Here is a 22,754-nt window from a genome sequence, read left to right as displayed (position 1 = left end):
CATACCTGTCTTTCAGAATGCAACCTGATAGAAGGTGAAGACCAGGTAGAGGTAAATGGAGCTGTCTTTCCCAAGCCCTTTGTGGAGAAGCCAGTGAGTGCAGAGGACCATAATGTTTACATCTACTACCCCAGTTCAGCTGGAGGAGGAAGTCAGCGCCTCTTCCGTAAGGTATGGGAGACATTTGAGCATTTGGGGAAGTAGAAGGACAAGAATGAGGTGATGGGGAGGGAAACTGGAGGATTTGGGGACAAGGTGGAGGCAACATTTTTTTCTTCCTTTTCTTCCTGAAGATTGGCAGCCGAAGCAGCGTTTACTCTCCTGAGAGCAGTGTCCGCAAGACAGGATCATACATCTATGAGGAGTTTATGCCAACAGATGGCACAGATGTCAAGGTTATGGTGGATATAGGGATTTAAGAAGTCATAAATGTCTGGGTGGGATGATGTGCATGGGAAGCAAGTGGAAGTGTATGGAGAGTCATAGAAAATAAAGCATGAATGTGATTTGCTTTCCTATTCAGGTGAAGTTAGAGAAGTAGACATTTACGTTGTTACTATCAGAGCAAGGGCAAGGGTAGCATGGAAAATGGTATAATGTTGGTAAGTTATTTCTTAACGAGGACTAGATAATAGATCTGGAGTCCCAAAGAGAAACCTTCATAAAGATATTTCATTGGGACTCAGTAAGAAAAATGTTGGTCTCCTTGTTCTTTGTACTCAGACTTTTTTTGTTTTTGTTTTTGTTTTTACTCTGAAACTAGTTTACAGACCTAGTGCTCATATTATCTTCTCATATGCAGGATGAGCAGTGGGCATACTCAGTGATGCTATGTACCTGCAGGTATATACAGTGGGGCCCGATTATGCCCATGCTGAAGCCAGAAAATCTCCAGCCCTGGATGGGAAGGTTGAACGAGACAGTGAAGGGAAAGAGATTCGATATCCAGTCATGCTGACTGCCATGGAAAAGCTGGTGGCCAGGAAAGTCTGCGTAGCTTTTAAGGTGGAGGAGGGCCCATGGTGGGTGGTGCTGTGGAATGAGGGAATGAGACAGGAGCAGGGGTCTGGGAAGAAAGAGTGGCTCTCTTGTTCTCATCTTGCCTCTTTCCACTGCAGCAAACAGTTTGTGGTTTTGACCTTCTTCGTGCCAATGGTCACTCTTTTGTGTGTGATGTCAATGGCTTCAGTTTTGTCAAGAATTCGATGAAATACTATGATGACTGTGCCAAGATTCTGGGGTAAGGGACACAGTGGTCTGGACTGGGCAGAATGGGCTTAAAGAAGAGAGTTAGGAGGCTCTTGCTTTATTTTAAATATTGTAAAAAGGATTTAAAAAAGTGAAAAAGGAAAATAGAAAAAGGGCTCCTTAGCCCTCTTGTCTTCCTAACGCTGCACTCCCCAGTTAAAACTGTTAACAGTTTTATACATACCAATATGTCGTCTTCTATCATATATAAACAAACTATATTATTGTACTAAATATGATGATACTGTAATACTGTTTTAAAACTTTTCTTTTAAAAAAATTCACCACGGGATATTTAAAAATGTGGAAAGAATGATGAATATGGTTGAGTATTCATGTATTCACCATCAAGCTTTAGAAATAGAATATTAAGAATTGGCGTGCCTGGGTGGCTCAGTTGGTTAAGTGTCTGACTCTTGATTTCTGCTCAGGTCATGATCTCAGGGTCCTGGGATCAAGCCCTGTGTCGGACTCCACACTCAGTGCAGAGTCTGCTTAAGGAGTCTCCTTCTCCCTCTTCCTCTGCCCCTCCCCCCAACTCACATTCTCTCTGTCTCTAAAATAAATAAATAGATCTTAAAAAAAAAAAAGGAAATACAGTTGAGGCCCCTACCCATCCCTGGCTAATTACATCCCTTACCCTCCCACCCAGAGATAACCACAATCCTTAATTTGGTGTTTGTCATTCCCATGCGTTAATTTTTTTTTAAGGATTTATTTATTTTAGAGAGAGTGCACTTGAGAGAAAGAAAGTGGGGGATGGGGCAGAGGGAGAGAATCTCAAGCAGACTCCCCATTGAGCACGGAGCCTGATGTGAGACTCAGTCTCAAGACCCATGAGATCATGACCTGAGCGAAAACCAAGTGTCGGACATTTAACCAGCTGAGCCACCCAAGTGCCCCTGTTATTCCCATGCATTTGTTAATACTTTTACTACATCTATGGGGTTGTTTTGGGGGCATGTTTTTAGGCTTTATATAATGTATTCTTCCACAGCTTGCTAGTTTTTGTGAGCCTTATTCATATGTGTGGTTCTGGTTCATTCATTTTCATACAGTTCTTCATGTTTCTCCTTCTAGGAACACCATCATGCGGGAGCTTGCTCCACAGTTCCAGATCCCATGGTCCATCCCCACAGAGGCTGAGGACATTCCCATTGTCCCTACCACATCTGGCACTATGTGAGCAAAAGTATAAAATCTGGAGTAACCTATTAAAAGCACCTGGCCCAGACCAGTGGTTACTTTCTGACCCTATACCATCTGACTAGTGGAGCTGGGCATCTTCCAGGCATTTTCCTTGACCCTGCCTATATGCCTGATCTCAGATAGTTTTTCCTCTGTTCTCTGACATGTCAAATAAGATGAAATGATGGGAGTTGGTGTGGGATGGGTTGGAGGAGAGGCTCTAACAACATTCCCTACCTTAGGATGGAACTTCGTTGTGTCATTGCAATTATCCGTCATGGGGATCGTACCCCTAAACAGAAAATGAAGATGGAGGTGACACATCCAAGGTAGGAAGGATGTCCTAATTTAGACAGATAGGTTTTTGTGAGGGAGATGGGGATGGGGCAGCTCCCCGAGGTTTTAACTGTCTCACCCCATACTGAAGCTTTTCCTTATTTCTTCAGGTTTTTCAGCCTATTTGAAAAACATGGTGGCTACAAGACGGGTAAATTAAAACTGAAGCGGCCAGAGCAGCTACAGGTAACCTGGTGAATCTGGCTGGGAGGAGCAGTGCTATGGGAAAGATAGAGAATATAGATTTGGGGGCCTCAAGGAGAGGCCAGGATGAAAGGGTAACTTGCCAGGACTTGGCCTCCTGCACGGATATCCTGTTATTTCCTCTAGGAGGTGCTGGATATCACAAGGCTGTTATTGGCTGAACTGGAGAAAGAACCAGGTGGTGAGATCGAGGAGAAGACTGGGAAACTAGAGCAGCTGAAGTCTGTGCTGGAGATGTGAGAAAGGGAATGGGAAAGGGGAGCCAGTGACAGTGAGAACTGGGTGCTGGGGTAAAAAGTAAACTGAGTTTATCCTGCAGGTATGGTCATTTCTCAGGCATCAACCGGAAGGTGCAGTTGACTTACTACCCTCATGGAGTAAAAGCTACTAATGAGGGGCAAGGTGAGATATAATATGCCCTTGCCATTACCATTCAAGTCTCTTATTCTTAAACCTTTAGATGACTTCTACCTCAAATCACCTTTCTGGGCTCCAGAGAAGACCTGCCAGTTAGACGTCCCCACTATTTTCCTTAGATTAGACCTATTCACTCTCTCTTATTCCTGCAGACCAACAGCAGGAAGCCCTCACCCCGTCTCTATTGCTGGTACTGAAGTGGGGTGGAGAATTGACTCCTGCCGGTCGTGTTCAGGCTGAGGAGCTGGGGCGAGCTTTTCGCTGCATGTACCCTGGAGGACAGGGTGAGTATTTTGGAGGTCAATAGCAGGGCTTGGATAAGACGATTAGAGAATAAGTTGGGGGAATGAACAGATAGAGGCAATGGGGAAGTTAATGGGGGAAAGGGCATTCTTTCTTCCATGTGGGTATTTATAGCAGTCCATTCCTGGTGCTCCCCTTTACCCCCAGGTGACTATGCTGGCTTCCCCGGTTGTGGGCTGCTTCGTCTCCATAGCACTTTCCGCCACGATCTCAAGATCTATGCCTCTGATGAGGGCCGTGTCCAGATGACTGCAGCTGCCTTTGCCAAGGTGCACACTTAGAGTTCTCCCATAGTCCCAGCTTCCATTAGGTAGAGAAACGAAGAGTTTGGAGAACTAGTTGGAAAATGTCAGGATGTTTATGTGCTGACTCAGAGAAGTTTCTGCTTGTATCTGACCCATTCTATACTACTGAGAATGAGCTGAGAATAATTAGTGGGGGTAGGCCCCTTGATCTGTACCTCTCCTCTCCAAGCCAGTTCCCATTTGATCTCTGGGACAATCTAGGCCTAGAGGAAGTAGATTGGAAGGAAAACTAATAGATTTTGTGCTTCCTCTCCAGGGCCTTCTGGCTCTAGAAGGAGAGCTAACACCCATTTTGGTACAAATGGTGAAGAGTGCCAACATGAATGGGCTCCTGGACAGCGATGGCGATTCCTTGAGCAGCTGTCAGCATCGGGTGAAGGCTCGATTGCACCATATTTTGCAGCAGGATGCACCTTTTGGTCCTGAGGATTACGATCAGGTCAGGCTCTCCCTATATTTGTGCCCAACATATCCCCATCCCAAATTCCTAGAATTCTAATAGTGATCAATAATGGTACTTACTACATGGTAGGCGCTGCTTTCCATACATTATCTCATTTAATCCTCACCCTTTGAGGTAAGTATGGGTCTACAATCTCTTAACCACAATTTCAAAAACAAAAATTTAGCACCAAGATTTATTTGGTAGCAAAACCTGACATGATAAGACTATTTCTAATTCCTGTTTATTTTGTTTAGTTTACATAGTCATACATTGTGCTGCAGAAATATAAATGTGTTTAGTTATGCCCTAAGTCCTGTTGGAGATACTATATATCTTGTGGCATATGTACTATATTAACTTCCTAAAGTCTGAAAAAGTCTCAGTTCCAAAACACAGTGGGTCACAAGGATTCTGAATGAAATAATGTTTCAGTTATTTATTGATGCATAAAAAACTACCCAAAAGTCAGTGACTTAAAACAATATTCATTCTATTATCTTACTCATAGCTCCAGGCTCAGCTGGTCTTGACTGGGGTGTCTCCTAAAATTCCCCAGATACTGGCCAGGTTTGGGGGCTGAAACCATCTGAAGGCTCAGCTGGGTTGCTGAGATGGCTGGGCTTTCTCCTTCTTCTTGCTATCCCTATAGTCTTAGAGCCTCTCCTCTCTACGTTTTCTCCATGTGGTTTCTTAGCACGGTAACCAGACTTCTTAAATGGTAGCTTAGGACACCCTAAAAGTAGAATCTTCTTTTTTTTTTTTTTTTTTTTTTTAAAGATTTATTTATTTATTTATTTGACAGAGAGAGAGAGCCAGCGAGAGAGGGAACACAAGCAGGGGGAGTGGGAGAGGAAGAAGCAGGCTCATAGCGGAGGAGCCTGATGTGGGGCTCGATCCCATAACGCCGGGATCACGCCCTGAGCCGAAGGCAGACGCTTAACCGCTGTGCTACCCAGGCGCCCCATAATCTTCTAAGCTTCTTTTAAGATTTTGGTTTTTTTATTATTTTTTAATTGTATTTATTTATTTCAGAGAGAGAGCACATGGACACACGCTTGGGGGTGAGGGGCAGAAGAAGAGGGGGAGAGAGTCTTTTAAGCAGACTCTGTCCCGAATGTGGAGTTCAACACAGGGCTTGATCTCACAAACCTGAGATCGTGACCCAGCCAAAACCAAGAGTCAGACACTTAACCGACTGTGCCACCCAGGCACCCCTATTCTTAAGATTGTGATCTCATGGTTGTGAGATTGAGCCCCACATCAGGCTTCACGCTCATCAGGGAGTCTGCTTGAGATTCTCTCTCCCTCTTCATCTGCCCCTCCTGCTCGTGCTCTCTCTCAAATAAATTTTAAAGAAGATTTTATTTTTAAATAATCTCTACACCAAATGTGGGGCTTAAACTCACAACCCTGAAATCAAGAGCTGCGTGCTCCACCAACTAGCCAGCCAGGTGCCCCCTTCCAAACTCTTTTGAACATGTGTAGGCCCAGAATTAATTAATACAATGTAACTTTGTGGTTTCATTGTTGTTCTTTTTGTTGTTGATTGGTTAAGCAGTCACAGGGCCAGTGCAGATTCTAGGCAAGGGGAAGGTGACAAAGAATTAATGACCATATTTAATCCACCTTAAGAATTGTGGTCTTGTACTACTTTTCTCCCATTTTACAGGTGAGAAAAGCTAGGCTCAGAAGAATTTAAGCAACCTTAACAAGGACACCCAGCTAGTATGAACCCAAGGAGTCTAACCTGAGATCCCAGGCTGTTAGCCACTCTAGTGTACTGCCTCACAGTATTAATCACAGTGGATGCCATTACCCAGTGCCGTCTTTTTTCCTATGTATCTGGCCATGATTGACTGGAAATCATATGCCAGACTGATTTTATACCATCCTACCACTGGTAGCTCATTTCTGATGAGTTCTTTCTTAAAGAAAATATTTTTTTTTTTTTTAAAGATTTTATTTTATTTTATGTGACAGAGAGACAGCCAGCGAGAGAGGGAACACAGCAGGGGGAGAGGGAGAGGAAGAAGCAGGCTCATAGCAGAGGAGCCCGATGTGGGACTCGATCCCTGTACGCCGAGATCACGCCCTGAGCCGAAGGCAGACGCTTTAACGACTGTGCTACCCAGGCGCCCCAAGAAAATATTTTTTTTAATTGCAGTACTGCTTGAATCATTTTTTTTTAAAGATTCTTTTTTTCAGTTATATTTAAGTAATCTCTACACCCAACACGGGCTTGAATTCACAACCTCGAGATCAAGAGTTGCATGCTCTTTGAGCCAGGGGGGTGCCCCCACTTGAATCATTTTTAAGTGTACAGTTCAGTGGCATTAAGTATATTCAGAGTATCATGTAACCATTTCTGATAGGTTCTTAAGTGAGCACATTGCTTGAAGAAAGTCATTTTTTGTGTTTTTCTCTGAGCAAGACTTGATAAGGGCAAGACCTTGCTCTCTTATATTCCAATCCATTGCTCAATGTCAAATTCAAAAAGCTAAAGCACTTTTTCTTTCTCACTTGCTTCTTTTTGTTAGCAAAAAGGACCTAGTTGAATGTGTACATTCCACCCACAGTCCTCTTTTCCCTTCCCCATTCTTCATTGACTGTCACTGTCCTGAAAGCTTGATCTGGAACCTAGCTCTGAGGCAGGACCTCTGCTCTAGGTCAAGCTAGCATTTTGTTAAGAGGAATAAGATTTTGTTATCTTTGTTACCCACTCACGAAACATTTTGTGGGGATTTTGAAGGGTTTTGGTGTAATCTTTATTCCCCAGCATTTTTCTTTCTTTCTCTTTCTTTCTTTCTTTCTTTCTTTCTTTCTTTCTTTCTTTCTTTCTTTCAGAAAGAGAGCGCACTCAAGCAGGGTGAGGGGATGGGGCTGAGGGAGGGCAGAGAGAGAATCTCAAGCGGGCTCCGCGCTCGGTGCAGAGCCTGATGTGAGGCTCAATCTCATGACCCTGAGGTCATGACTTGAGCTAAATTTATAAGTCAGACGCTTAACTGACTGAGCCACCCAGGTACCCCTATTCAGTATTTTCCATGTGTATTTTATTTATTTATTTATTTTGAAGATTTCATTTATTTGAGAGAAAGTTTGGGGGAGAGCAAGAGTGCATGAGCAGAGGGAGGGAAAAGGAGAGAGAATCCCAAGCAGGCTGCATGCCCAGCGCAGAGCCCAATGTGGGGCTCAATGTCACCTCCCCAAGACCGTGACCCGAGCTAAAACCAGGAGTCAGATGCTCAATCAACTGAGCCACCCAGGTGCCCTGACCGAAGTTCTTTTATTGGGGGTTCTAAAATATACATGGGGGGTGCCTGTGCTGGACATGGAGCCTGCTTAACGTTCTCTCCCTCTGCCCCTCCCCAACCCTCTCTCTCCAGCTCATTAAAAAAAAAAAAAAAAAGAACCTGGGTCTGTTTTATTTCCTCTGGACTGCAAAACTTTTACCCTCAACCCTTTTTAGATGACTGTGTTAGAGAAGTCCCCTCATCCTAGAACTGATAGTATGCCCTGTAGCCTAAGAATCCTCATTGGAGTAAGCCTATGAGCAGATCTTACTTGTGGGTAGTTTCTGTAATAAGCTCACAGGATTCTGGGCAGTTGGCACAGAGCCTATCTTGCTTTTCATCTGTCTGTTCACCATAGCTGGCTCCCACTGGAAGCACTTCCCTCCTCAACTCCATGGCTGTCATCCAGAATCCCGTGAAGGTCTGTGATCAGGTATTTGCCCTGATTGAAAACCTCACTCACCAGATCCGGGAACGGATGCAGGACCCGAAGTCTGTAGGTAGGTATGAATAGTACTAACTTCCCTTCAAGGTTTCAGGTATGGATGGGTTCCTCAGATACTCCTGTGTCGTCTCCTAAATGTCTGAGACAAGGCATTCTCATCCGCCTGATTCTATTGCAGATTTGTTAGGGTCTTTTGTTAGAGATAAATTCTTCGGTTCTTTCTGATTGTCCATCTTCCTTCCAGACTTGCAACTCTACCACAGTGAGACACTAGAGCTCATGCTACAGCGTTGGAGCAAACTGGAGCGTGACTTTCGACAGAAGAGTGGGCGCTATGATATCAGTAAGATCCCTGACATCTATGACTGTGTGAAGTATGATGTGCAGCACAATGGGAGTCTGGGACTTCAAGGCACAGCAGAGTTACTACGTCTCTCTAAGGCATTGGCTGATGTGGTCATTCCCCAGGTGTGTCTCATAGCCTAGGGGTATGGGCACTGGGAGAAGAAGGGGAGAAAAGCAGAAAGGAGGGATGGTGTGGGAACCAGGGGAAGGAAACTTAGAGAAAGAATAAGCTGAGTTGCTATAGTTCTGAGGCTCTGCTCTGGCTCTGAGTAAGTGCAAGAGGCTAACTGAGGAGAAACCTGGAGAGGGGGAATATGGTGGATATGCAAGAAACCTTAGACCTGAGGTGAAGAAAAACATCATCTTGGGCCTAGGAGTATGAGGCAAGAGGGAAACAAGATTCATTGACGTACTTATTCCTGGCCTGTGGCCCCTAGGAGTACGGGATCAGTCGGGAGGAGAAACTGGAAATTGCTGTGGGCTTCTGTCTTCCACTGTTGCGGAAGATACTACTTGACCTGCAGAGAACCCACGAGGATGAGTCTGTCAACAAGCTGCATCCCCTGTGAGGGAGGGCTGGGAGGGGTGCTGGATGGGGGGAGGGTCATGTCGGGGAGCCCTTGGGGGAATTCAGGCTGGGACAGCTTGGGGAACTAAGAATTGAAGGGATCCGGGGCGGGGGGGAAGGAGAGAAGTGTTTGAGATGAGAGGAAGGAATTGTGGAGGGGTGGGAAGAGGATTATGTGACAGTGTGTATGACTTAGCTCTTATCTTAGGTACTCCCGAGGGGTGCTCTCCCCAGGCCGCCATGTTCGAACACGTCTCTATTTCACCAGTGAAAGCCACGTCCACTCCCTACTCAGTGTCTTCCGTTATGGGGGACTTCTTGATGTAAGGATCATGTTCAACCTATGAACATTTTTTCCCCAGCATTTTTTTACTCTCCTCCTCATGTTTCTTTTTTCACTGTAAACTTCCTGCGTTCTCGTTGTCTCCCTGCCCCTTCCCTGACTCCCTTGTCCTTGGGCATTCATTTTCCCCTTATGTTCTGTAGGAGACCCAGGATGCACAATGGCAGAGAGCTTTGGCTTATCTCAGTGCCATCTCAGAGCTCAACTATATGACCCAGATTGTCATCATGCTGTATGAGGACAACACACGGGTGAGGAGCTAACAGCGTGGGGTGAGGAGGGTGCCCTTTCTTTCTCCTCCTTCCCATTCTAGAAAGAAACTTTCATTTATAATTTGTGGGTGTGATACCCAAGCACAGCATGTCACAGAGAGGAGCCTGGAGCTTCCTACAGGAACAGAAAAAGTGTTTTGGGATAGTGTTGAGCCAGAGAGATACCATAGAACATAACTCTGCATTAGGGAGCGTATAGAATTTGAGATGATGTTATGAGGAGTCTTTTTCTCTCAAACATTGTTATGCCTTTTTCATCTGGCTCCACAAAGATATGCGTGGTGTAGTATGTATGTATGCTGTATGTGTGTATTAAGTGGGCTGCTGTATGTACTGTAGCAAAACTGAATTACTGTGGGAGATGGATGGAAAGAGTTGTGGAACTGGGGGTTAGAAAGCCATGTGGTGGTGGATCTCAAATGCTGGGGGTGAGGGAATGAGGATCCTTTAATACTTGACTATAGTTAAGGGGGAGCTCCAATAGATCAGCGCCAGAGTGGAGTAAGATACTGAAGCCTCACCCCTGCGAGGCTGTATCCTGAGTTCCTCTCTGTTGTCCCTGCGTGGTCTTCCACCACCATATCCAACTTTTCCCACTGCCCCTTCATCTGTTGATGCCCATAGGATCCCTTATCAGAGGAGCGGTTCCATGTGGAGCTACACTTCAGCCCTGGAGTGAAAGGTGTTGAGGAAGAAGGCAGTGCCCCAGCTGGCTGTGGATTCCGTCCAGCTTCTTCTGAGGTGGGTCCAAGTGCTGGGATTTCAGATTAGAGGCTTTAGGAACCAAGTGATGGGAAACTTAGAAATAGTATAGGGAGGTAAAAGGATTGGGGAGTCTGGGATTAGGAGGCTGGAGGCCATTAACACCTTTCTGATCTGTGCCTGTTGGTGGGTAGAACGAAGAGATGAAAACAGACCAAGGCAGCATTGAGAACCTGTGCCCAGGGAAGGCATCAGATGAACCAGACCGGGCATTGCAGACTTCACCCCAGCCCCCTGAGGGCCCTGGCCTCCCGAGGAGATCACCCCTCATTCGTAACCGAAAAGCCGGCTCCATGGAGGTAATGGGAGGGGCTTGGGAGAAAGAAGTGGTGAAATTGCTCATAGGACAATATCTGTGAATCCTCTGAATCCCCTTGGGGGATTCTTGGGACCTTAAGCAGAGTCGTCCTGTCCCTGGTGGGCATGTTTTACTTAATTTCTCTTCACAGCTGGTCTCCCAATAAAGCTCCTTTAAGCTGGTTGCTACTTCTGAGATTAAAAGCGATACGAGTGAGAGGTGCCTCGGAGATAGGATTTTAAGAGATGAGATTGAGGAGGAGGCCTCTGGATGGATTTGAAAACGCTGTTCTTTAAAAGGAAATATAGTGGAAACAGCATGAACTCTGGGCTAAACACCCAGTCTGATACTTAAAAGCTGTGTGACCTTGGAAAGGTAACTTCTCCAAGCCTCAGTATTTCATCTGTGAAACACAAGTAATATCTACCATATAGATGCTCAGTAAACAGTAACTGTAATAATAAATCAATAGCTATTAAAGGCCAGGCTCTCTCCATCTCTTTGTTGCCTTGGATAAAAGTTATAGCTCAGACAGGAGCAATTACGTGATGCTTTAATATCATCCTTTTAGGGTTATCTGTACTCTTCCCAGATAGGGAAGCAAGTCTGGAGGGCTCTCTGTCTTCCCTCTGTTCTGTTGAGGAGGGTTATCAGCCTGGGCCTGTGTCTACCATTTTTGGAGTGTATCTCTAGGCCTGGTTGTAGTTCTCTAGCCTAGAAGGAGGAACTATTATAAATGTCACATTGTGTCCAGCTAACTGTGCTGATGTTTTTGTTCAGGTCTTTTTTCTTGGAAAGATTTTTTCCATCTTTGGCTCAGTGACACTCTTTTTGACCCCGTGATTCATCCCTGTCTCAGGGACTCTGACTCTCTGCTTTGGATCCTGCTTTGACAGATAAATCTACTCACCTGGCTCTGTACCAGCTCTCCGTCTTAAAGGAATCGGTCTTTCATTTTAGGAATATCTCAGAAGAATCGGTGACTAGCGTATATAGGTTCAACCAGAGGTTTACAGTTCAGATTTTGGAGAAAGCTGAGAAGACAAGCTACAGTCTGTTTTGGACTTACTCTTTTCTTCCTGATTATTTTACAGTATGTTTGGTGCAATGAATACTCAGAGCTTCTTTAGGAGGGGCATGCATCATTTTCTCTTTGAGGTGTAAGTTAACTTAGTACCGCGGGACACTAGTACCCTGCAGACTCACGCGGAGAGATCAAGTGGACAAGAATGATGTATAATCTCCCATCTGTAAACTGCTTCTCCACATTGAAATGTCTTCCCCATTCACATGGCCTGCCAGTCTCTCTGGCACTGTTGTGCTTAACCCCTTTTTTCCTTCTGGTTTAAGCAGTCGAGAGACAAAAGCAGAGCTCTCTGTGTATCATCTCTCAGACTTGATGAGTTGGCTTTTTTCTTTCAGGCCTACAGGAAGCTTCCTGCTGTAATCACGTTTCTTCCTTTTAGTTCCTAGTGTTGCTTATACCATGGTTCATCCAGGATGGTGGTTGCCCAAGATATGCTCCTCAGCTTTGCAAGAAAATCTTCTCTCTATTCCTTGGTCACACAGCCTTTTAATATTAATATTTCATTTCCTTATTCTGTAGGTATAGACATGGTATTCTTACCTTATCGACTACAACTCTTCCCCCCATCCCTTCTCTTGTCATCGCATATTTTTGGACAGTTTTAGAATACAGAATCTGTGACCTTCATAGCAGCTGTGCCCTAGGTGATCATCCTCTCAGTCCTAGAACTAGCTCTACCCAATGGGCACTGGGGCTTTTGGGAGCCTGGGAGTTAAAGGAGCTGTGACCGGCTTTCCACCCGGTCTGATTGCAGGTCATGAACATGCAGTGCACGGGGAACCTGGACCTGATCCCCTTGCGGGGGCGGCGCCGCAGGAGGTCAGGAGACCTCCCCAGGCCTTCCCCAGCCATCGGCCTACAGCCCCGGGCTGTGTCCACCACTCACCTGGCATCCTGCACACAGGTGTCCCTCCCTACTTCATCTTCCTTTCTTGCCTCTGTCTTTGCCTTTTGGGACCTACGAACTCAGAACACTATCTGGGGGTGGTGGGGTGTGTGTGTGTTGGGATTTGTGTGATTAGGCCCTTGTAGCCCTTTTAGAAATCTGTTTCATGTCTCCAGACATGGAGGGGAGGGTTTCTTGGTGGAGATAAGAAACCGAGTGTGGTTGCCATAACCACAACTGTCCTATGGAAAGAGGAAAGGGTAGCCAGACTTTCCTTCTTATCACGGCTCATTTACTGTGATTGGCTTTCTGAGTCCTGTGGAGTGATAGATAAGATTAAGGAACCCTTCTCTGCTGAGAACTGAGAATGGTTGAATAATGACTTCTCAGATTTGGGATAGAAGGGCTGTGGGGACAGGCATCTTGGAAATACAAGTGCCATCTGGTATATAGGATTCCCTGGACAGTTCCCTCTGCAAAGCACACTCTCCGTTCCCTTTTCATTCTTCTTCCCCCATAAAAATCCTTTGGTTCTTCCAGACTTTCTGACATTGCTTGGCTTTATAGGGGCAGGAATTCAGGACCTGGGTTTTAAACTTCTTGGTTGAGGTAGCAAAATGGTAATATTAGAGTCTTTTTCTCCAGGTGCTTTCTGAGACTTCATCCTCGAGGCCTGGTGGCTACCGGCTCTTTTCATCTGCACGGCCACCAACAGAGATGAAGCAGAGTGGCCTAGGTATGGTTTTCCAGCATTTCACCTGTTGTTGGGAAGGGGTGTTTGTCTGTTCCAGAAGGTTTAATTGTGGGAAACCTTGGTCACAGGCATTGGGGTCATCTAGTCAATGGAATTGTCGGGTGGGGCTAGGGAGGATGAATTGGGAGAAGCCATGTTTAGGTGTGAACTTTGATCCCAGGTGATTGTTTCCATTCCAGGAAGGTATTTGTCTTTCGGTTTTTTACACCAACCCCCATTTCTCTGGCTCAAGGGCATTTTTCTGGCTTCCCCTCTCATTCCTTATCTGTCCTCCCGGTCTAGCCCAGACCTTAAGGGACCATGGAGACTCTGATACTTCAGAGTTATCAGAGACAAAACTATAAATAGAGGTACTTGTGACCTCCTCATAAGTGTCCTGTTCCTCATTTGGAGAACTTGTGCTATGTCTTCCTCTGCGACCTATGTTTATTGTATCCCTGCTCTGGCCCCTCCTACCTCCATACCCTCTCCTTCATCCTCTCCTAATTCTGTAATTTTTTTTCCTTCCTTCCTGAAATTTGAGGGACATATCTGAGACTGGTGTAGTGGCAGAGGCTTCTCTCAGGACTTTGAGGGACTGTCTCTTGATTTTTTTGATTCCTGGAGAGGGGTGGAGAACATCATTCAACCTTTCCTAAGAACACAGACTGCAGGAAGGACCAAGCCTCAGAGGGTATTGTATTCTTTGGGGGTGGGGAGTGGTCCTCGGGAGGGGCTGTCTTTGAATACAGGGCCTTGTGAGCCAGTAAGTAAAACTGGCAATTAGAGACAATTGTGTGGGGTCTGGACTTGGTCCTCTGGCTTCTATCTTGTCCTCTTATTCTCTCCATTTAGCTCCTTTCATTTTGCTGTTACTTTTGTTCTTGACACCCCATTTCTTGGCTGCAAAATGGTTAGCTTTTGGACCAGCAAGCGGGAAAAAGGCCTTGATAACTTTCCTGGCTAATTTTATGGGAGTAGGTTGCCTTCTAGATCCCTGAAATGAGGTAGATGGATTGGGGCATGAAAAATAAATGACAAATGCATAGATCTGTGACATGGACTTCTCTTCCCAGAAGTTTCAGTAAAGAATCGGTTTCAGGTAAGCTGGAAAGGAGGATAGTTGTGTCTAGCCCAGTTAAGTGGGAATGCTGTCAAGAACAAGACAGAAGTATGAATGTGGGACTGGTTGACAGATGGTGGTGGTAAGGTAGACACTACCCTCTGAGATGATCCTAGGACTGGACAGGGCAGGATTGGCAGGACTGCACCAGAAAATGATTTAGTGAAGGAAGTAAATGTAGAACAAAGCTCGGGTGGTCTGGGATAAAGCCAGCTAGTTTCAGCTTCTCTGAAGAAAAGTAGACATATTTAACAGCCTTTATTACTCTGGAACCCCATTCTAGAGCCTTTCTACACATGAAAGGTAGGAAAAGTTGCTGCATAGAGCAGCAGTCTTGAATTCCAGATTATTAGCCATCTGAGCTTTCTTGATTTCTATAGTGACCTTGAAATGCTGAGACCCCTGAAACCATGGCCCTTTCTTTGTGGGCTCAGAGGAAGTTGACCTTTTTTCCATTCTGTCCATCTCTGCTATGTTAAGTTCCCAAGCCAAACCCAGGTTCTTGGCTAAGATGGATTTGGGAGTAGAGAGCCAAATCCTATAAACTTGGGTATCAATCTTGTCTCTTCCCTCCCACTCCATCCTTGTGAGCTATAGTAAGAGAGGGGACTATAGAGTCCCAAACCTATTCTCAGTCGTATTTCGAACATTGACTGGTTTATTTGCTGAGATTTTTAAAGTTTTATTTACTCCTGTCATTGGCAATAGAGTTCCCTTTGCTTTCTTCAAACTCATATGTGTAGGCATCCGGCTTTGAGCATAGGGCTTATAAGGCAACTTTTGAAAGCAGAAAAAACATGGCTTTTTTATTGTTTCCTATTTCCCACGTCCTCCTTCTTAATAGGGCCCTCAGCACATAGTAGGCATGCTGTCCATGTAATCACCTGACTCTTCACATGTCTTTCAATTTGTGTCCGTCTTCACTTCAGAAACAATGCTCTGTTTATTCTTGACAAAAAATATAATTATTTCTTTTCTAACTGAACACAGTTGGTCTTCAGAATCAGAAGACCTGGATTCCAGTCTAGTTTAGCTTCTGACAAACTATATGACCTTGAGCAAATGAGATCCCTTTTGAATCTCTGTTTCTTTACCTCTAAAATGAGAAGATTGTACTAGATGATCTTTGAGTCCCTTCTAGCTTTAAAAATTCAGTGAGTTTCATACTTCTTTTCTTGGGAAAAGTGAAAAAGGCCTAAAGAGAGATAGAAGGAAGGGAACGTTGGATTAAAGGCTTAGGAGGAAATGAAGAACTTAGGAGGAATTGGAACTTACGTGAACTTGGAATTTGAGCTGAGTGCTCAAAACCTAGTCTCTAGTTTCAATCAAAGTTCTTTCCTTTTAAGTCTATAAGGGACTATATTTCTGGGTTCTTCGAACTCGGTATCTAGGGTAAGGAGCACTGAATTAAATCTGGTGAGATCTAGAGAAATCTACCTATTCTTTTAATTCCTAAAATGTACCTGGAGAGCATAGTCTACCCCTTTCAGTAACTTTGAGTCCCCTAATATGACTAACCCTGTATTTGTAGTGGCCTCTTGTATCTACCATGTAGATCTTAGCAAAATCCCTACTTTGCTTGCCCAGTGTAGCTGTGGACAATAGTGAAATCTGTTTGTGGTTATGTGTAGTGGCCACATAGTGGTGGCTCTGAGTGACTATGTGTGTGTGTCTTCATGTTGTCATGTGAAGTTATGTATACTTCTGTGTGGTAATTGCAGCTTTGTGTGGCTACTAATGCACTCCCGGCCTTGCAGGCTCACAGTGCACAGGGCTGTTCAGCACCACAGTGCTGGGTGGCTCTTCCAGCGCCCCGAATCTTCAGGACTACGCCCGCAGCCATGGCAAAAAGCTACCACCTGCCAGTCTGAAGCACCGAGATGGTATGTGGGTGGGTTTTGGGGGGCAACTCATTTCTTCATTTGTCCCCCAGCACAGGCGCAGCTCAAGAACCATTTATACTTAAGATGGCACTGACACTGGCCTTACAACAAGTTTGCTTCATCAGTTATAGAGGGGAGAAGAAACCTAGACCCCATCCACGCCTCCATTTGCATTCCCTCTCAATGCAATAAATACTACTTATTTATGCTTATCCCTTCATGATCTCCCACATACAGCCCTGCTACATCAATTTACTCCACCTTTATATTCTTTCCTGGATTCTGGCCTGTAGGAATAAGGACCAAGGAGGATGATCCATGGTCAGGAAAAATGCAGTGGAGTCTTGATTCAAATCTAGGAAATCAGGGATGGGGAAGTTGCTCAGCCAAGTCAGGAAAGATGATATGGAAAGAGACTGGGGGAAGGGATGAAAGGTTTTACACAGATTTTATTTCCAAATGACCAGAAAGAGGATGTGGTGGTGAAATTAGGGTTGTTTGTGGGGCCATATTGTGGTAGAGATGACACACAGATTCCTACAAGGAGATTATACCAAAGGAGAAGACTGAAATGTGATAGTCAGGAATCTAAGGGGGGGGTGGGAGCAGGTCATATACTAACTGTAAAGAACAGAGTATATTGCGGGCAAATTCCAGAGCAGAGGGTGGGGACAGCGGTGGGTATAATCCCCATGATGTCTTTTCTCCCCAGAGCTCTTGTTTGTCCCGGCCGTAAAACGATTTTCTGTGTCGTTTGCAAAGCATCCGACTAACGGTACGTTTGCTTCTGACTCAACGTCATTCCCCCTCATTATGTCACCTCCAGACACTTAACCTCTGAGTTCTGACACTGACTTTGCCTCTGCCTTCCACTATGTTGACAACGTGCTGTCTCCGAATGAACCACTCACTAAGTGTCCCTCTTGGGGCATACCCTTTGTTGTGACAAACTTTAGTCTTGGCTGCAGCCTGGCTGCCCTATCTGTGTGGCAACTCAGGGACTTATGTCCATGGTCACCATCATCACCATTCTGTCACTTTTTTCAGCATCATCCCCAAAATATTAATTAAACCATTCCTTTTCCCATCACATGACTGCTGGGTTTTGTACAAACATAATAGTGGTTCTCTTTCTTAGGAAGAGAATAGTATTTCCTGTATCATCTCCATGTCTTCTCCCCCCCCCCCCACTCCTTAGCTTATACAATTTTGATCTTCCTATTTTTTCTCCAACTCTTAGTTGGAGTAAATGACTAATTTGTTTCTCTTATGGAGCAATGCTGCTGCAGTTCCCGGTTCCCAAGCATACCCCTAAGGGTACTGGTCTTGAGTTTATAGTTTTCCATCACCATATTCCTATCTCCTATCATTGTGTGTACTTTATGTGGCTCTTGTGCTCCTGACATCTGCTTTATGTTACTACTAACTTAGAGCCTGGGCCTAGAAAACAGGAGCCCAGATTGATTTGGGATAAAGAGAGAAAGATGAGAGTAGGAGGCATTGGGAAAGGAAAAGGGATTGTACCTTGAATTATACAGCGTGAGTTACCAGTTTCCCTGTAGCCACAGCCTACCTAAGACACCACTATCTCAGAGTAGCTTGAAGTGGAAATTGAGCTGTCTCCTGGGAATTCTGGGGGAGCTTAGGAATGAATAATATTTTGAAAATATTGAAGAACTGGTCTGGCCATACTAAGGTGGGAGAGTTTAGAGACCTGTGTAAACCAAAACCTGAAGGGCAGTGTTCTCTTTGTAGGGCATGGCAGGGGAACCCAGGGCTTACTCCCTGTTTTGTACTTTATATTCTTAATTTCTCTCTGCCTTGTATCTTGTTTTCATTGTAAATCCAGTTTTCTTAGACATGGTTTTCTTCTGTCCAAGCATTAAGTCTCTCCAAAGGAAGTAAAATTAGCCTGGCTTTCTGACTGGAAGAAACTCCTTAGCCAATGGCAGCTGCTAGATTTTAGCCCAATCAGGCCATACCTCTCCACTAGGCACTGTTGAAATTTCCCTAGGTTGGCTAACCCCACCCCCACCCCAGCTCCCATGTGTCCCTGTGATAGGAGCTTCTCTTTCAGAGTGGCATGGCTGTGCCTACACATTTAGTTTCAAATTCTTCTGGCCTTCCTGTGCCACAGTCATCTGCAGAGTAGAACCTCATGCACCTGTCCCAGCCCTACAGCCTGGGACTTGGACTTAGGAGATGTGTTACTTAGAGTATACAATATAGTACTGGAACTTGGGCCCCTGAAATCAGAGTTAAATCACTGATCTGCTAGTTCTTGGGCTACGTGAGAAAAGATCCAGATCCATAAAACAGATCCTCGAACCTACGTATCTCTAGTTCCCTGACGCCTTGATTAGCAGCTTCACCAGCTGAAAAAGAGATGAATTATTTCTACCAAAAGGAAGAGAAGAAGAAAGACCTAGATAATTTAGTAGAGTACAGGAGAGTAAATTCAAGATCTCCTCCGACACCCTGCACACTTCGTCAGGGGCCTTCTGGCCATTGTTCTTCTTGTACTTGAGTTTGGAAGCAAAAGTGCTTGAGAAACCAGAATCTGGGATCTCCCTGTTGGTATCAGGAGAAATTTGGAGCTATTATGTCTCTTGCTGAAGATTACCTAGATTTAATTTGTCCCTCAGGACAATGAGAGCTCTATCCCATGGTCACATCTTGCTTGACTGACCTAGCAGTTACAGAATGGATGCTCTGTCTACAATTGCCAATGGCAGATTAGTGACAACAATATGCACTCTACTGTCCCATCATCACCATCTTTTGGCTGTGATGTCTTGCTTTGAAATAGCAGCTGGAAAACCTGGACCTAGCTTTGGAAAGGAGGCAAGGCAGTGCTGTCTCCTTACCTTAATGAGAGAACATCTCTCAGCCATCCCTTCCTGTATTCCTAATAAGCTTCTGTCACATCTTGTGACTACACTGAGTATACAAGTATGGCCCATTACTAAACTGCACGCTGAACTCACCAGAGTAAACTAACATAGTGGGAAAGAGACTGTGGTTCACCCTCATCTGGAATGTTAGAGTACCCATTGGATTTACCAAGCCCATTATTTTCTAGAGTACAGTTAGTGCCTGGGTAGAGCTGAAACCTCTCCTGACTTTCAGACTGAGGTCTCTGGAAACCATAGTCTCATAAGATCACTCTGTGGAACCACTTCCGGTCTGAGAGTTCTGAGCAGTCATCTTTAGCTACCTGACCTACCTTCTCTATACCAGTATCGTGTCATCAGGTGTTAAGACCCATACTTTTTACCTAGGATCTTTTCCTTACTGGTTTCTTCTATGCCCCTTTCCACATGCCTTTCACTGCCTTCAACAGTTTGCAGTTGAATTGCATATATCTACAAAGCTTGCCAAGCAGCTAAAATTATAAGTGGTTCAGGATTGAAGCTTTTCCACTCACCAGCTGAACAAAGTTAGACTCACCAGCAGTGGGAAGAAAATACAAAATTATCTAACTTCTTTTGGCTTCAGTAATGGATACAGAGTCCCCTGAATCCTGAGATTTATGCCAGCATTTCTTTAAAATCTGTATATTTGGACAAGAGTAAAGGCTGATTAGTCAGCATCGTCATTTTCACATATTGATTCTGTTTTTTACATATTCTGTTTTAAAGGACCTTTATACCTGGTGTCCTGTCAATCTCCTTTGCCATCTACCTAACACCAGCCCTGTTTGTGGCTATTTTAGAGTCTGGTCCAGAAGGCCTGGCCTGAACCTTTAGGAGCCTTTTTAGCTTCAGACTTTGCCTTAATACCCTGTACAATTCTTGACCCTCTTCTCTAAGTGACTTTGAATCTTTGCGTCTCTATACCAACTTTGTAGATACATTCGTCTGTGAAGCAGGCCCTAAGTAGAGTTTGTCCAGGAATGAACAGGGACACTAGAACTCTAATCAAGACTCCAGCCACAAAACTGCCAGCTTACCCCCATCCAGAATGATGTGATTGCTGTCTGTAAGCACCGATTTAATTATGCCCAATGGAAGAGGGGAGGGCCTTGCTGTATGATGAAGCCTCACTAGCCCCTTCTTTTAGACTCAGTGTGATGCCAACACTCTTCTTTCCTGCAAGAGATACCCAGTTGTTCTGACCATCTCTGCTTCTCTCTTAGCTCACCTTGGAGCTGAGTGGCCCCACCTCCCAGTAATGCTTGTGCCACTCAGTGCCCCCCTCATTGTCTCTCCCTCTTCTCTTTCTTTATCTTTGTGCTTCCTGCCGTGGTCCCCCCCATCCCCTCCAGAGCTGCTGGATGACCAGCACCCTGTGGTCCGGTTGCTGCGCAGTTTTTCCTCTGACTGTCCAGGGGGCCGGCCAGTTTCCTTGGATGCCACGCTGGCGCATCACCTGCACCAGTGCTCCTACCACCTGCGCCTCTTCCGGAACTGGCTGCGCTCAGGCCAGGATGACCCCGAGTGCCTCTACGGTACCCCCTGCCACCAAGCTGGCTGCTGCCACTACCCTGGCTGGGCCTGACTGCTTTGCTTATTGCACTTCTGGCAGGAGAGTCCACCTGTTCCTTTCTCCTGTTTACCCTAAGGTTATGTGACTTGCATTTAGTTGCTTGGATGTGGGATTGGAGCCAGACTGCCTGGTAGCTGTAGCATTGGCTGCTCATCCCCTTACTGTTCTCCTTCCTTACTGCCTCCTAATGTTACCCATTCCCAGTTCTATTCAGTATAGGAGTGGTCTCTTGCCCTGAAATCTGTTCTTGTCTCTATAACCCTCTGCTACTACCATCCTCAAATGCAAACGTTTTTCTAGCCACTCTGAGGAGCTAGAGACTGTACTTCTCCTATGCTCCTGCCACAAAGAGTACAGGGGGAAATTGAGGCACAAAGGTCTTAATTGAATCTTTGAAGCAAACAAGGGCCAGAGTTAGAAGATGGTCAGGTATAATCCTTTTGAATTACAGGTTTTAGTCATTAGTGAACAGGAGGCTATGTCTTACATAGATATTGCTGTCCTGCCTACTCTTAATTTCTTTAAAGAGTTATAGAGAGACATAAGAAAGATTGGGGGCTGAAAAAATGCTTGGGATGTGTGCTTCTTGATCCTCCAATGGGGGACATTTTTTTTCATCAACAGGCCCTGGGATTAGGGTTATATATTTAGGTTTACCCTTTACCTTGACCAGACTGGTGAACCTACATTGGAATTGTTGGGTTCAGACAGAGAATCAGTATTTATTCTTCTTCCTAGGGATTTGCCTCACTTTCCTGATGGAATAGAGAAATCCTAACAAGTCTGGGGTTTTCCAGTGAGAGCAGAAGGGAGAAGCTTTGATGTGATGGAAATGACCAAGAAAGAACTTCCATCCCCAGCCTGTTCATGCATGTGGTTTTCCTTGGCTGAGCTTCATGTGTATTGCATGCACTCCAGCTTGCTTCCAGATATTCTAGCCTTTCTACCCATATCCTAAATCTGCATGAATCCTTCTTCAGATTCCATGCCCTCCTCCTTTATCCGGTTCTCTTTACATGATCCCTGAAATCTCCTGTTTCTTCCCAGCTCCATGACCTCCCTACCTCATTTAGACCTTCAATTTCACCCCTTACCTCTGGACTTCTGTTTTAGTATATGTGCTGCCAAAGCGAGCACTGGACTTTGGTTTTATTCCCCTAGAAAGAGCAAGAGAAATGTAGGTGCTTACCCTATTGGAATTCTGTTGATTTTTCTGTGGGTCATTGCACGCTCTCCATGGGTAGGATGACAGGTGATTTGATTCACTTGGAGGCCTTAGCAGGTAGACTTCTTAAAAATCTGGAGGTGAGAAACAGACACCTGTAGGGGCTCTAAAGAGTTCCCTCTCCTGAGATCTTGGATACCCCATACTCCAAAAGCCACGGCTCTCAGGGACTCCATGCTTCCTTGGACAATTGGGGTATATCTGGCAGGAATAACATTGACTTTGCCCATCTCTTTTCTAACAGGATTTGAAGGGTGTTCCATGGTGCCTACCATCTACCCCCTGGAAACACTGCATAATGCCCTTTCCCTGCGTCAAGTGAGTGAATTCCTGAGTAGAGTCTGCCAGCGCCATACTGATGCCCAAGCACAGGCATCTGCAGGTATGGAGAATACTCTTATCTTGTACCCCTGTCTCTGTCCCTACTCCTATCCTTCCTAGAATGTGAGTAATAAATTAAATGAATTATATAAATTAAATATGTAATAAATTAAATAAAGTAAAAAAGTTAAATTTGGGGATAGGCACTCCAAAAAGATGCAAAAGTAGACTTGAAAATT

General features: G+C 45.0%; 1 protein-coding gene across 23 annotated transcripts in view; it reads left to right on the top strand.

Annotated features, from left to right (window-relative positions):
* Window positions 1-22,754, top strand: part of PPIP5K1 (diphosphoinositol pentakisphosphate kinase 1) — a 45,551-nt gene that overhangs the window by 5,783 nt on the left and 17,014 nt on the right. For 2 of the 23 annotated variants that reach the window (XM_057306175.1, XM_026479855.4), the window contains 24 exons: window positions 17-171; window positions 294-395; window positions 844-1,005; window positions 1,119-1,240; window positions 2,329-2,430; window positions 2,679-2,765; window positions 2,883-2,958; window positions 3,103-3,212; window positions 3,296-3,378; window positions 3,546-3,677; window positions 3,844-3,965; window positions 4,258-4,440; window positions 8,095-8,236; window positions 8,426-8,649; window positions 8,964-9,091; window positions 9,303-9,417; window positions 9,581-9,688; window positions 10,334-10,450; window positions 10,606-10,770; window positions 12,611-12,760; window positions 13,388-13,478; window positions 16,356-16,481; window positions 17,194-17,256; window positions 22,439-22,576. In XM_057306175.1, coding sequence (XP_057162158.1) covers window positions 17-171; window positions 294-395; window positions 844-1,005; window positions 1,119-1,240; window positions 2,329-2,430; window positions 2,679-2,765; window positions 2,883-2,958; window positions 3,103-3,212; window positions 3,296-3,378; window positions 3,546-3,677; window positions 3,844-3,965; window positions 4,258-4,440; window positions 8,095-8,236; window positions 8,426-8,649; window positions 8,964-9,091; window positions 9,303-9,417; window positions 9,581-9,688; window positions 10,334-10,450; window positions 10,606-10,770; window positions 12,611-12,760; window positions 13,388-13,478; window positions 16,356-16,481; window positions 17,194-17,256; window positions 22,439-22,576 — 3,003 coding nt within the window. Of the gene's footprint in view, window positions 1-16; window positions 172-293; window positions 396-802; window positions 1,006-1,118; window positions 1,241-2,328; window positions 2,431-2,678; window positions 2,766-2,882; window positions 2,959-3,102; window positions 3,213-3,295; window positions 3,379-3,545; window positions 3,678-3,843; window positions 3,966-4,257; window positions 4,441-8,094; window positions 8,237-8,425; window positions 8,650-8,963; window positions 9,092-9,302; window positions 9,418-9,580; window positions 9,689-10,333; window positions 10,451-10,605; window positions 10,771-12,610; window positions 12,761-13,387; window positions 13,479-16,355; window positions 16,482-17,193; window positions 17,257-20,748; window positions 20,932-22,438; window positions 22,577-22,754 lie in introns of those variants that run through there. The other 21 variants (XM_057306176.1, XM_044377521.3, XM_057306177.1 and 18 more) reach the window with 16 other exon arrangements.

This window comes from Ursus arctos, unplaced genomic scaffold, assembly GCF_023065955.2.
Source record: "Ursus arctos isolate Adak ecotype North America unplaced genomic scaffold, UrsArc2.0 scaffold_36, whole genome shotgun sequence".
NCBI lineage: Eukaryota > Metazoa > Chordata > Mammalia > Carnivora > Ursidae > Ursus > Ursus arctos.
Note: the sequence above shows the minus strand (reverse complement) of the source record. Positions and strands in the feature narration are given on the sequence as shown.